Here is a 14,957-nt window from a genome sequence, read left to right as displayed (position 1 = left end):
TACTTTGCTTAAAGTTGTTCAGCGTGGATATGGATCTGCCAGGAGTGAGTGTCTGACGGTATTTGGCTCACTGATGCTTTCTTTCTGTAGGCCTTTGATTCAGCAACCCTACTCCGAATTGAATGGTCTTTGGAATGTTAAGAGTCAGATCTCGATGGACTAGTAGGTATTATTCACATGAAAATGATTTTTGCATAACTGAGATCTCATGTATTCTTGAACAAATTTAGATTTACCTCTCCTACTGGAAGAGCAAATGGCCAGAAGGCACCTGTTCCGAGTTAAGCCTCGTCCACTCTCTTCTCCACCCATGTGCTTGCCCATGGAACTTTTCTTTTTGATCCTAAGCAAACGTTCGGCCTTCTGGGACGGACGGAGACTCCATTCAGGGCCTCTGACAGACTATTTTGCTATCGAGTGTGCACCCCTGGGTCATGCTCTGGACTACTTAGTAATTAACAGCCCCTAGGAGTGTTCTGATTTTATGGGTGCGTGCGCAGTTTATGTTTTATGAGTGTCTCCTCTGAATCGTGCAAGTCTTTTCAAACGCTTTGCCTTGTTGATCCTTTGCCTGTTCTTCTGTACAGGCAAATACCACTTCCACGGGCCGGGCCAAGAGCCGGGGTATGCAGGTCTGCACCCCGCAGTCCTCAGATCCCTTGGGGGCGGGGCGCAAAGTGCCGGGTCGCCGTCCTCCGACTCGGGGCGACCCTGCCGTCCGTCCGTCCGTCCGTCCGTCCGTCCGTCCGTCCTCCGAGGCGCTCCCGTCCAGCGGTCTCCTCCCGTGGGCGAGTCAGCCGAGCGGCCCCTCCGCGCCTGCGGCCGCCCCCTCCCCGCGGGCCGCAGCGTCCGGGGCTCGGTCCTCCGCGTCGGCCCCGCCAGCCCGGCCGTGGACGCGGGTCCGTCCCGTGCCCTAGTTTCCGTTCGTCCCCCACTTGCCTCCAGTTGGGCAGAACTTCGCGGCAGCGAGAGCGGCGGGCGGGCGGGCGCGGGAGCGCAGCGGGCGGCGGCGGCGAGCGCGGGGGCGGCGCGGGGCGCGGGCGCGGGCGCGGGCGGGGTGGGCGTGCGAGCGGGCCGGGGGCGTCGCGGGCCGCCCTGCCCTATAAGGGGCCGAGCCGCCGCCGCCGCCGGGCGGGTGCCGGGCGGACCGCGGCGGCGGCGGCGGCGGCGGCGGCGGCTGCGATTGGCTCAGGCGCCCCATCCGGGGACTGGGCTCGGCGCTGCTCGTTCGCCCTAAAGGTACCAATATGGCGGAGGTGAGCAGAGGAACCGGGCAGGAGCGGCCGGGCTGCGGCGGGCTGCGGCGGCCCCCCGTGGCCCGGCGCCGGCCTGGGGCGCCCGGGGCCCTTCCCGCGGGCCCGCGGGGGGGCGCCGGGCGGGGCGGGGGCGGCGGGGCGGCGGCGGGCCGTGGCGGGGCCGGCCGGGGGGCGGGAGCGGGCGCGGGAGCGGGCTCCCTCCGGGACTAGGCCGCGGCGGCTCCGGCCCCGGCGCCGAGCCGGCTGCGCGGTGGGGCCGGACGGGAGGCGGCGCCCGGCGGCCGCGAGCCCGGGCCTGCGGACGGCGCGGCGCGGCGCCCCCGGGCAGCTGACGCGGCCGCCCGAGCCTCGGCGCCGCTCTCGGGGGCCGGGGTGGGTGGAAACCGCCCCCCCCCCCCCGCGGCCGGATCGCCGCGCGCGGAGCGGGCTGCGCCGCTGTCCTGCGGGACGAGTGCGCGGGGCCCCGGCCGGCGGGTCCGGGCTGCGGCGCCCGCGAGCCTCGCGCCCCACTTTGCTCCGGGCTCCGAGGCGAGCGGCAGGTACGGCCGCCGGCTTCGCGGGGGGCGAGCGGGACTCCTCGCCCCGCAGCCCCGGGGGTGGGAAGGCGGCGGCCCGGACTCCGGACGTTACCCCGGGGGCTCGCGGTGGAAGGAGGCAGGGCGAGCGGCGCGGCCCGGGGCTGGTCCCCCGGGACCCGCGAGCTGGGGGGAGGGGGTGGCGCCGCTGCAGGAGCCCCTGGGGCCGGGGCTTGCCGGGGGCCTAGGGAGGGACCGAGCGCCCTGGAAGGAACCAGCATCTCTGGGACCGCGGGGCCGCGTCTCCGATTTCGGGAGGGAGAATGGGGGGTTTGCGCCTTGGCTTGGGGGCGGGTGTCCAGTTTCGAGCTGGCCTACGCTCAGGTCGGAGGACAGCCTCGGAATCGGGGCTGCCGGGCCCCCGAGCTTGGACTGGGTGCCGGGAGGACGCTGTCCTTCCAGGACAGGGTATCCCGCCGCGGGGCGCTGTTCGGGTCGGTGGGGAGCCGGGTGGGGTTCGGGGGACTCGCGGGATGCCGGCGGCCGGGGACCGACGCCGTGAGCCGGCCGCTCGGGGTTCTGCTTCTCCGCCTTGTAACTTGCGGAGCTCGGAGGGGCGGCTCGGAGTTGCCTGCTAGACTCTGGGCTTCGTCCCGGGGCTGCGAGTCTGTGCGCGGGGGACCCGGGGAGGAAGGCGAGGCGGCCAAGAGGGGCCCGAAGGGGGCCGGGAGCGATTGGAGCGGAGCTGCGTCTCGGACTTTTGGCAGCGGCCGAGCAGCCCTGCGCTCCGCCTCCTCTGCGCCCTGTTGCCGGCGCTGCCTCTTCCCCGGGCTGCGCGATCTAACCGCACGTTTTCTTCTCTCTCCTAGGCTTCTTTTGGAAGTTCGAGCCCAGGTCTGTCCTATTTTCTTACCTCTTCAGTGGGTCCCAAAGGATAATGGGGAGCTCAGAGATCTATTGCCAGAGGTTTTCGTGCGCGCGCGTGCGCGCGCGCACACACACACACACACACACACACACACACACAAATTGGTCCTGCGAATTTTGCATCATTTGTTTTTAAGTTTCAACGTACATTTTGGTAATGCAGTTGTTTGAGGAAGGAACAAGTTATACTTTCTCTCTCTCTTTTTTCTTGCATGTTGAAGAAAAAAAAAAAAAAAAACCTTGTTACCAAGCTGCCAACAGACAAGTGTTCTTTTTTAAGTCATATATCTTTAATTATCATATATCCTTTTTTCTCCAAGCCTGAAACAGTTAATCCCAAATTAACTTTCCACTAACTTTCGCAGGTCAGTTGAGATTTCAATTTTTTTTTTTTGAGAAATCAACTCTTTAATTTGTTGAAACTTTGGGATTACTTGTATTACTTATTAACTAACCATGACTCCTCGTCTCTCCTTATTTTTGTCTTCTACCTTTTTCATAATTGAGGAATGACTATAGGTTGTATTAAACTTGGAACTTGAGGGTTAGGTAAAAGCTACCTTAAAAGAAACAGGATTTTCAAGTTTGTCACAAAAAAAGTGGTAATACAGAATTTTTGAGGTGACCCATCCTTAGATCATCTAGTAGGGTTTAACCATTTTTAAATGGGAAAGACCGTCAGGTTCTGATGAAAGCAAGGGATCATCTCCTGAATTCTCCACGTGTGCATAATTGCATACAGTTTGGGGTTTCTGGCACCCCTGAATCCCATCATGGACAGGTCAGCTTTGTTTCAATTTCTGACCCTCTTTCCAGCCCTTTTTTGGCTGCCTCTTTTCCCTCTAATAGTCTCCAGGAAAAGTACCTCTGAACTACTCCAAGTCCTTTATTTTACACTTGAGAAAACTTTTGAATAACTCTACTGAGAGTCACCTAGTTAATAGAGCCTGGAAAAGCTTCCAAATCTTCCCTTACAACATGTTGCCTTAGAGTGAACAGCCCATTTCCCTGCATATTACTTTGTGTATTTAGTTGACTTTTAAGATCTCACTTGATTATCTTTCAAGGTATTATAAAATAATCATTAAGCAGAAGAAATCTGTGGTTATTTTTTAAGTAGCTGTTTACATCTTTACATTTAAAAAAACTTTTAAAAAGTTTTTCTAATTTTGAGACAAACATTTCTTTGTCATAACTGATTTCAGGAAGAGAATATTTATATACATGATGCCAAACATCTGGATGATAATGGAATTTTTCCATTTTGCATCACTGTCTGCTTTTAAGAAGTTACAATCTAAAGAGCAAGAAGACAGTGTAGTTTTGGTGTTTAAACAAACTTTTATAACCTGTTTCTAATCATGTAGCCAATTTTAAAGAAAATTTTAGAGCTTAGAAGAGGCTCTTGAGGTCATCTAAGCCAACACTAATCATTTTACAGATGAAAAACTGGACCTGGGCCCAGAAAGTTTAAATGACTCGCCTCAGGTCTCAGCAAGCCAGGGACAAAGCCAGGAGTAGACCCTCAGGCCCTTTGATTTCTGGCCCTTTACTGAATACCTTCCATTTTAAGAGAGAAGAGCACTGTGACCAGTGATGTGGGGATTACAAAAAAAGGACAGAGAGAGCTCTGCCCTCAAAGAGGTGGAAAAGCTACCATCTGTTTCATCCCTGACACTTTGTATACCGCACAGGTTTCCAGGAATTCCTCAAAATAGGAAATCGATAATGGTGGATGTTCTGCTTTTGAGCTCTTTAATAAATATTCATCTTTCTCCTTAAAATTAAGTTAAACCATCTGTACTTCAACAGGTTTTGAAATACACAGATAATATCTTTCAATGTTAAAAAAATAATGTAATGTAAGCTTCCTAAGGAATTGAGTTCCACAGAGAAATTGTGTTATTTTTAAGACTAATGATTAGAGTTCTCCAAACTCAGAATCAAAATCTTTGAATTATGTCTGTGTGGTTTTGTTTTTTGTTTTTTTTTTATAGTGAAAAATCTTTGGTGTAGATTAGTGTTTTGGTAATGATCTCATACTGTCCTTAAATGTTTGAAATTTAAGATGTTAAATAGCTTTACTTAAAAAAAAAAAAACCTTTTTATGTTAAAAAGTTTTTAAAAAGTGCGACCTTCTACCTCTTGCTTTCACTACACCAAGATTCTGGTACCTCTTTGTTTTCCTGCTCTGAGAGTTAATGGTCTAATTGAATTAGATACTAGAGTAAAATGGAGAAAATTCCATTTTTTCATAAATTCGATTTCATTATCTTGGCATTATGAATCTTACTCATTTCTCAGCTTGGTTTTCAGCATATTCTGGTGACTTCACATTTGCCATTAAAAAGCATTATGATTTTATAAACCAGTATGAATTGGCCAAAACACCTTGCAACAGGTTACATCTTTCAAAAACCTGTAGATATGATTTTTAGTATTTCCTTCACAGAATCTTAAAAACTAATTGCTTTATTAGTAGTCTAAAGAAAAGTATGCTCTTATAGTTTAATGCCTGTGTGGAGAGCTTGAAATACAGTTATGGACATGAAAAATGACATAGACCTTTAGAGACTGATTTGCTGTATAGCTGCTTCACAAAAACTTGTGTTTTTCTATGAACCAGATTTCTGTTGGGTTTTATACCTTTGAGGGTTATAAGTTGAGTGAAATTTATATATTTTCTTTGCCTGAAGTATTGAGCCTTATGGTAAAACAGATTCTTGTGAAATCTTCCATTCATAATTCTTCTGTCATTTTTCTCTTGCTTTTTGGACAAATGCATTAAGCTAACTGACAAACAGGTTTGAGCTTTAAAACATTTTTTTAGTATTTCTCCTAAATGGAGTCATTTTGCTGGCATTATAAGTCTTGTTCTCATGGACTGGACTTCTTATTAAAGTGTTTTTAAATTACTCTGCCTTGTTCTTTTGCTGATTTAGATACCTTTTCAGAACTGTATGGTCTTTATAACCTGTTAAGTATATAGTAAATGCATTTAATAAAGCTCACACATAAACATTAAAAGGAACTGGCAGAAGAACACAAATTATTTTCTCTTGTAAGTAACGTTGTGAATGTGTAAAGTGATTCACTTTGTTTCATTCCAGTTGGGTCTTTGTCTTCTGAGGATCATGATTTTGACCCCACTGCTGAGATGTTGGTCCATGACTATGATGATGAAAGAACTCTTGAAGAAGAGGAAATGATGGATGAGGGTAAAAACTTCAGTTCTGAAATTGAAGACTTAGAAAAGGTAAAGGATTTAACTTTCATATTTTAATAGCAAACTCATAGTAAAGATTTTGAAATTCTGTTATAAGTTATTTTACAATCTATCTGAAATAAAAATAGAATCTGCATCTTTGTGTTTGACTTAACTTTCAGTCACTGATTTTCTCATTATTTTGAAGGAAAGCCTAATAAATGAGTAGATTTTCATTTGACTTTTCAGAATTATTTTCTATCTCTTAATCTGATTTTTAAGTTTTTGAAGCACAGTGAAGTACATCTGGTCATCTTACAGGTGAGAATAATGAGATAGAGAGACCTGTGGGCCCTAAACTTGCTTCTGAATGGTAGCCCAGCCCAGCGCATTATACCACACTATTCTACTGGGGAGTCACACTTGAGTTTAATTAAACACTGCAGTAGACACAGGGAGAAGTCTTTTCCTTTAAATAACTTGTACTGTGGTAGAGTACTAAAAGAACATTGAAAAAGTTTTACTCTATTTTTAATTGTGAAGTAATAATGTCCCATTTTCTACCCCTCATTTTTTAAAAAATTGACAAGAGTAAATGTAATTTATAATTTCTTAAACCCCAAATCATTGTAAATGGAAATGAACAGGATTTTTAAACACATATTTATATCAGGACTACAGAGAGAGGTCTCCATAGGGATCACTTGAAAAAATGTAGGCTTATACTTATCTATAAATTAACCTTATTTGCACATTTCTGATCAGCCCAGAGTAACAAAAGCTTTCAGGAATAATATTGAATTAGATTAATCCTTTGAGTTTTTATACCTCTTTTTCTTGAAGAAGACAGGACACATTCTTACATAGTCTCTTCTGTTGTCCTTGTGAGGCAGAGATGAGTTTTTACTGTATTTCTCCCTTCATGTTAATAGACAGGGAAATAGAGGCATTCTTCAGGATCTAGACCCCAGGTCTACCAGGCTTACTCTGGTAGACCTGATTCCTAATTTTGGCAAATTAATCCAACACAATTGCTGTTAGATTTAATCATTAAAAAACAAACAAACAAACCGAAACCAGCTTATAGTCAAATAGATTTGGGAATATAGAGATAAAATGGTTGGAAAATAAGAAGAAAAACTTTGGGTATTGCTCCTTTAAGGGGTGATGATAAAATGTTGCTTTTTGATAAGATTCCCAAGAGTCTTGAGCTCTGCCTTGGCTTTATTCAGGCACTTCCTTCCTACCTCTTATGAATGGGTAACCATTCATAACAGAGAATTACAAGCAGATTGCAAAAATGAGCAATTTGAAAATGTGTCTGAGCTCTAGAAGCTTACAGTTTAAAGTAGAGTGACAAAAGGGAACAAAGATTTTTCATATGATACGTTAACTGTATATGGAGGCAGTAAGCGATGAGAGCTATGGGAGAAAGGATGTATATAGTAAATGGTATTTAGCCTAGTGTGAAAGTTCATGGAAGGCTTCTTAGAATAGACACTTCTCTCCTGTATTTTTTTTTTTAAGACTTTATTTATTTATTTGAAAGTCTGGGAGAGCACAAACAAGAGAGGCAGAAGGAGAAGCTGAATCCCCCTGAGCAGGGAGCCCGATGTGGGACTCAATCCTGGGACTCTGGGATCATGACCCTAGCCAAAGGGAGATGCTTAACTGACTGAGCCACCCAGGCACCCTCTTCTGCACATTTATAAGTCAGAAGACCACCCTGGGCCCATGGCAAAAGTTTCAGGTGGTCTCATAAGGCCCCTGCCTTGATTACGTGTTTGTTGTTAAACATAGGGAGACAGCATAGTTACAACATGAAATAAGAAAATGGTATAAATGAACTGGACTGCATTTTAGACATGCAGATAGCTGTTTTGTCAGTAAAATAAGAACTTAAAATTTCATTTAATGTGTTAACTCAGTTACTACTTGAGTATGTAATCTGGTTGAGATTTTTATGGGCTGGTAAGATTTTTATTTTTCAGACTTGTAGGTTTCTAGAGATTGTAGTAATAGCTACTTTAACCTGTATTTAGTGGAGGTTTTTTTTTTTTTTTTTTTTTTTTTTTTTTAGTGGTGTTTTTAAAGATTTTATTTAATAGAGCATAGAGCACATGAGTGGAGTGGGGGTACGGTGGGTGGGCAGTAGGGGCAGAGGGAAGCAGAGGTCCCGTTGAGGACCTTGGGATTGAGTCTTGAACTAAAGTCAGGTGCTTAATTGACTGAACCACCCAGATGCCCCTGCTTAGTGTTTTGTTTTTTTTTTTTTTTAAGATTTTATTTATTCATGAGAGACACAGAGGGGCAGAGACATAGTCAGGGGGAGAAGGACTTGATCCCAGGACGCCGGGATCATGACTTGAGCTGAAGGCAGATGCTTAACCACTGATCTACCCAGGTGCCCCTTGTTTAGTAGGTTTTAAAAGGACATTGGGAAAGATCTAGAGAAATAATGAACAGTAAAGAATTCTCAGCTATTAACAAAAATACCTAGTCCTATTGCTATGATTTTCATTTTGTTTAATAAACGCTGGTAATTAGGGGTGTTTGGGTGGCTCAGTTGGTTAGGTGTCTGCCTTAAGCTTGGGTTGTGGTCTCAGGGTCCTGGCATTGAGCCCCACATCAGGTTCCCTGCTCAGCAGGGAGTCTGCTTCTCCCTCTCCTTCTGTGATCTCTCTTGTTTTTACTCTCTCAAATAAATAATCTTTAAAAAAAAAAAGAGTAAAGATCATTTATAGAAGAAATTTAAAATTATTTCTAAAATTATTTCTATATCATTTAATGTACTCTGTTAATCTTTTATTATTAGAACATTGATTTAGGAATTCATACATGTTCACAGTCTTAGGGACTTGATGTTAATATTTGTTTTTAGAAATTATTATGTGTTTATACTCATAATAAATAAATATGGCGTGTGTTTTAGTGCTTACAAATTTTTAGTACATTATGTATTGTGGAAAATAAGAGGTAAAAAAACAGTTTTTGTATAGTAGTATTTTGGTGTAGAGAATACATTATGTGACTAGATTATGTTATTAACTGTATAAAATAAGATTTATGTCCTGTCTTTCTATATTTTAGTTTATTCATGTTACTGTTTCCTGAGGCTTTAATTACTAGTCTAGAGCTATAACTTTTAGGGAAGTTCTTTACAATAATAGGTAGATTTCTCCCTTGATATTCATTGTGAAATAAGAAAGTAAAAATCATCTTTTCTACCATTTACACTTTAGTATAGATCCTTCCTGTTTTGTGAGTTTTTTTAAAAATTAAGTTTATACTTAATTTTATACTGTTTCTCAATGCGTATTTTAAGATATCAGACTGGTGTTATGTGAAATTGACCTATACTTAGACAATTTCTTTTCATCAGTCCAGGAATACCATTAGGTGTATCAGATGAGTATTAGCATTATTTCCTTGGTTAAGAAGTCTTGTTGATTGTGAAATGTATGGTATATTTAGAAATAATATAGATAGGGGCAGGGAGGAACAGTACTGTGGGAAATCTATACATTGGTAATCTAATGCATCCCAATTTCTGGTATGTGAAGTTATGCATCATAGGATCAAGGAAATTTTGAGGCTTTTCTATTTACAGATGAAGAAATGGAGGTGGGAGGGGTTAGGTGATTTGACTATGGTAGTGGATAGCAGTTAATGAGTCCTCTGCCTCTAGATTTTGTGTTCTTCCTGATATAAAACTTTTGAGTGAGAAAATAGTTCATTTATAAGTGTGACTAGACTCAGATATGCCCCTTAAAATTAAAATAGGGTCAACATAATACCTGAGAAAAAGAAGAGAAAAATCTTTGTACCTGGAATAAGATGCTGGATCAAACTTCTAAGCTGATCTAGCCACCGCAGATCTCAGAGACAGATTTACTCATTCGATTTTGAAAAAACTTATGCTTCATAGGACTTAAGGCCTTTATTACTAGGTCTAATAGAAGTTTCATTTGTGAAGTGCTTCAGAGATTGGATTCATCTTTTCTAGTTTTGCTATACAAGTTTTAGTACAAATAATTTGTTTTAGCATCAGCTCCCATTAGGTAACTAGTGTCATTCCTTAAATGTGTTGATAAAGTTCTACTAGGGTAGTCACCTGCTTCCTCAACAGATGATCCTACTTGTGTCTTTATAGAGAAAGTAAGGTTTTCTTTTTTTTTTTTTTGAAAGTAAGGTTTTCATGAGTAACTACCTAGAATCTCCTGTGTGCCCCATACGTACAAACTTGATTTTTATATTCATTCTTTCTGTACAGTTCCAAGAGTATATGCCACATCCTAGGCTGACTCTTAATTCCATCCCTGAGTCTGTTCTTTCCACTTATCTTTTTATTTCAGCATAGAAAATCCCACTCATACGTTTTGTTTCCTAAATTTGGAAGAGATTCTTTGAACCCTGTATTGCCCTTAGTGAGTCTCCTTTTATAGTGTATGTACTTTCTCCCTTTCATTGATTCAGCTTTGGTTCTCCTAGTAGGCTGTAGGGTCACCAATAATTCCTGCTTGACAGGTACAGAGAATTCCTGTCTCTCTTTATTTTGCTTGTTTTCTCTTTGATATTTGACCTAAGTGACTATATCCCTGGTCTCTCCACACTTGATTCTTCCTTAGCTTATGTAATTCTGCTTTCTTTTAGTTCTCTGGTATCTCCCTCTGTTGTGTTTATGGGCTTTTCTTTCTTTGCCTATGTTCTAATTGATGGCATTCCCCTGGTTTCTATCTTCTGTCTTCTCATTCTATATGCCTTTTCTGGATGATCGTATTCAAGGCCATTGGTTTGGCTTCTGCCTTGAATTATCATTTCTGCCATGCTCTCCACCCTCAAGTTTATCTATCTGATATCTCTGCCTCATAACGGTGCTATAAGTGTTTAGCCTTCCAGGCCAGATACAGGCAATCCATTTAGACTCCTCCATCACTTTTATTCACTTTATCAAGTAGGTCAAGAAAAACATTCTTTTTTTTTTTTCTTAATTTTGCTCAGATAATTCCCTTCCTTAGTTGAGGCTGTCATTCTTCTATTTCCCCTAGAATGTTACTTTCAAAATGCATATTATGCCTAAAATTTTCCAGATATATCCTATTGCCTGTAGGGTAATATATCTAGAAGTACTTCTAAGAAAGCATATATTCCCTTTTCTTTTTTGTCTACCTTCCCACTTTCTTTGGCTTTTAGATACATCTAGATGCTAACGAATGCCAGATTTATATCTTTAGCTCAGCCTGATCCTCTGAGTACCAGGCTGCTGGCCAACCTGACTCTTCTACTTAGGTGGTTCATAGTCTTTTCAAACTTGGGTCTTCCTACAGAATTCTTAATTTTTTTCCTTCAGAAGCCTTTCCTTTGGTCCTTTCTGTCTCAGTAAAAGTTACCACTGTTTATGGAGTTGCTCATATTGAAATCTGGAGAGACCTCATTCTGTCCCCCTTTCACTCCTATATCCAGGAACCCATTTGATTCCACTTTAGTATATATATCATCTATTTACATGTCTCCATGTTTATATCACTACCTTATTTCATCATGAGACCCTTAAGTGGTCTCCCTGCTCTTTTCTTGTCTCTCCACCTCTTCAGATTTTTCTTTAGGTAGCTGCCCAACATTTAAGAAGAAGTAAAGTCATGGCACTCCCCCCCCTCCCCCCCCCCCCGCCCCCCGCCACTTGTGTTTTTAGTCTCCATTTACTTCCCATTGCCCTGGGAGTAAGGAGCACTCTCTGTCTTCCCTTTGACCCTGTGAAAGTAAACTCTCTATATTACTCTGTTTTTCAGGACCCTATGTGTTTCCTTTGCATTCATTTAATCGGCAGTTTTGTTTTTTGTGTATTGTCATTATTTGTCGTCCCCCCCCCCCCCCCACCGCCGCCCCCGACTGTATGTAGCAGAAGGGTAAGACCTATTTTTCATCCTGGCACTTGGCACAGTGGCCTACTGGCACCCAGTAACTGCTCAGTCAGTGTTTCTGTGACACTCCACAAGTCCCTGGTACACAGCCCTCATCTGTCAAATGCTTATTCATCTTTCAAGACTTAGCTCAGTCTTTGCACCCTATGTGGCACCTCCTACCCTCATGCATGCCTTTATTCTAGAGTGTAGTTCTTCCCTTCTCTGTACCTACAAATGTATACTACCATTTCCAGAATTAATGATTGCAACCAACACATTGTATTATAGTTGTTAACTTCCCAGTTTCTTCCATCAAGACTGAACTCATTGAGAACAGGGATTTTTCTATAGATTTCTTTTCTGTATCCACAGCTAGCAACCTCTGCACAATACCTAAAACCCAGTAAATGTTTGATGGAAAGGTGGGCTATTAGGGTATAATGCGTGAGAATTGACATCTCCTCAGCTCATGGACCATGAGGTTTTGAAGAAATACTACAAACAGGTGGTTTGCAAAAGCTGCAACCTAATCTCTTCTTAGAACCAGTATGAGCCACAGGGAGTGGGCTGCATGGAATCTGCAAGGAGCAGGTTTAGAGAGACTCAGAATCTGGTTCTGGGTACATTTGAGGGGTTCTGTACTTTGATTTGGAAGAAGAATAATTCACGAGGTTTCCCCATGGCATGGGCAAACTTCTGGCCATCCTGACCATCCCAGCTCCATTTGTGCTGACTCCATGCTACCAAAGCAGCTTTTTAACTGATTTCAATCCCAAGCTGAAAGGATTTCATGAGTGACATGATTGGTATGGTCACTGGAAAGCCACATGTCTCCTACTGCAAATTTACAAAGTCACATTCTGTCATAAACCTTATTCTAAGTTCATTTAGCATGGATCTCTTTTAATCAGGCACAGTGTAAAATAAAAGTTCTAGACCTGTAAGGGTGAAGGCCAGAATCTTGGGCAACTCTAGGGCCTGAATATCCTGTGGGCCCTGGTGAGCAACCACTGGCTTTCTAGAAATCATCACTGGCTTATTTCAGCTCACTTTGTGATCAGCTGAGGGCATATTTTACATACTCTGCTTTACCACTTTCATGCTTTTGATTCATGACTTAGGCATTTCATCTTAAAGGGGAAACTAAACCCATAAGCAACCTTAATGAATTTTTTCATAGATGAGCATAAACATCTTTAAAACATAGAGCAAATTGAGTAGTCTATAGATATGTTATTTTGTATTTATATATCGGAATAATTGTAAATGGTTGTATACACTTTAATAGTTGAATTAAGATATTCTTAAAAAGAAAATACACAACTTATTTTCAGATTAATTAGTTGGGGGAAAAGGGTGGCCAAAATGTGGCCTCGCGTAGGTAAAACACAGGAAGCATTGCAGCCAGAGTTTGTAGTTTTATCAAAGTATTGCTGCCATTAAGTGAACTGGTGGTACTGGGGTTTGAACCCAGAATTAAGCTTCTGTCACCTGTAAGATGGTGGTATTGATACAGACTTCAGTAAGTGGTTTTGGAGGAGAAACCTAAAACAGTTGTACAGAATAGAGATATGGTACTAGTATATAAAGGATAATTTTGAACAGTAATATATAAATAATTGTTGGTGTTAGTGATTGCTCAGCAGTGGTTGCCCTTCAGATATCATCTCATCAACATGAAGATAAACTAAGTGGTCAACTGTTAATTGTAAGGAAACAAGCTGAAAATTACGTGAAGTTATTGATTATTAATTGTAAATTCTTTCACGGAAAATCTTTATACTAATGTGAATGCTAAAAAAAAAAAGATCACTAAAGCAAATATTTGAGGAATTTTTTAAAGAGTGAAATGATAACTAGAAATAAAAATGAAGATGTTAATTGTTAGGCTTTTGTTAATATATTAATAATAGCCCTAGGGGGATCCCTGGGTGGCTCAGCGGTTTAGCGCCTGCCTTCGGCCCAGGGCGTGATCCTGGGGTCCTGGGATTGAGTCCCACATCGGACTCCCTGCATGGATCCTGCTTCTCCCCCTGCCTGTGTCTCTGCCTCTCTCCCTTTGTCTCTCATAAATAAATAAATAAAATCTTTAAAAAAAAAATAATAGTCCTAAGTGTTTAACCCTATTTTCTAGCAGTAGTACAAAAAGAAAAACTAAAACTGGGCTTTGATTTGATACTGCAGTTTTGATAATGTGTTTTATGAACATTAAGGGCATCACAGTTAATCTATGCTTCTTTATTGTGATATCTCCTGAGTTTATGTTTGTGCCCTGGCTTTGAATAGGAAGGAAACATGCCTCTAGAAGATTTACTGGCATTCTATGGCTATGAACCTACAATTCCAGCAGTGGCAAATTCCAGTGCAAACAGCTCCCCAAGTGAACTTGCTGATGAACTACCAGACATGACACTAGACAAAGTGAGTACAAGCATTTAAAAGAAAAATTCCAGATCCATTATCATTGGCATTTGATTGGTTTCATTTTTTAACTGAAAGTATTTTAAAATTCTGAAATACAAACTTCTTATTGACCCATTGCTCTTTATCATTTTGGCAACCTATTTAAATATTGTTTGGCTCTGACTACACTGCTTTAAAAGTACTAATAGCTTCCTAAAACATTTTTGTTTGACTGTTCTCCCATGAAGTTTTTCTTTCCTATGTTGACCTACTGTATCTAAACTTAGATTTTGCCCTAACTTTTTTTGATTCTCTGAACACTTGAATCCATTGGTTAATAAATCCCCCAGAAGCCTTCAAACCAAGCCGGCTTAGTTTTGGAGTGGTTGGAGAGAAGTTCTGTTTTCTTGGGCTCTGTGGGTGACAGCATCCACAGCAGCCAAGGCCTTGGTGATATGTCTGTAACATTGTTGGTTGTGGGGAAGGCATAGTCCCTGCTGAGGAAGGTTCACACAGCCGTGGTTTCTGCTAACTTTCTGTGGTCTCTGGAAGGCTTTCCTTGCCTTTTAGATCTCAGACAGGGAGAGGAATCCACATCTCTTCCTGTGAGTTTTGTTGCTCCCCCTTTTCAGGCAAAGATCATATTAATGTACACCGTAATCACCATAGTTACTCAGCAAATATTGAGTGCCTATTGTGTACCAGGTACACGGATGACTATATACTTAGATACAAGTTAATTCAGACC

The 14,957-nt window shown here is 42.6% G+C and overlaps 1 protein-coding gene across 5 annotated transcripts in view; it reads left to right on the top strand.

The window, feature by feature from the left end:
* MIER3 (MIER family member 3) overlaps window positions 1–14,957 on the top strand; it is a 77,801-nt gene that overhangs the window by 45,600 nt on the left and 17,244 nt on the right. For 3 of the 5 annotated variants that reach the window (XM_038530629.1, XM_038530631.1, XM_038530632.1), the window contains 2 exons: window positions 5,809–5,954; window positions 14,093–14,227. In XM_038530629.1, the coding sequence (XP_038386557.1) occupies window positions 5,809–5,954; window positions 14,093–14,227 (281 nt within the window). Of the gene's footprint in view, window positions 1–1,136; window positions 1,257–1,727; window positions 1,796–2,640; window positions 2,666–5,808; window positions 5,955–14,092; window positions 14,228–14,957 lie in introns of those variants that run through there. The other 2 variants (XM_038530630.1, XM_038530633.1) reach the window with 2 other exon arrangements.

The sequence above is a fragment of the Canis lupus genome, chromosome 2 (genome assembly GCF_011100685.1).
Source record: "Canis lupus familiaris isolate Mischka breed German Shepherd chromosome 2, alternate assembly UU_Cfam_GSD_1.0, whole genome shotgun sequence".
Lineage (NCBI taxonomy): Eukaryota > Metazoa > Chordata > Mammalia > Carnivora > Canidae > Canis > Canis lupus.
The sequence above is the reverse complement of the archived record's forward strand: the minus strand, read 5'-3'. Positions and strand labels throughout refer to the sequence as shown.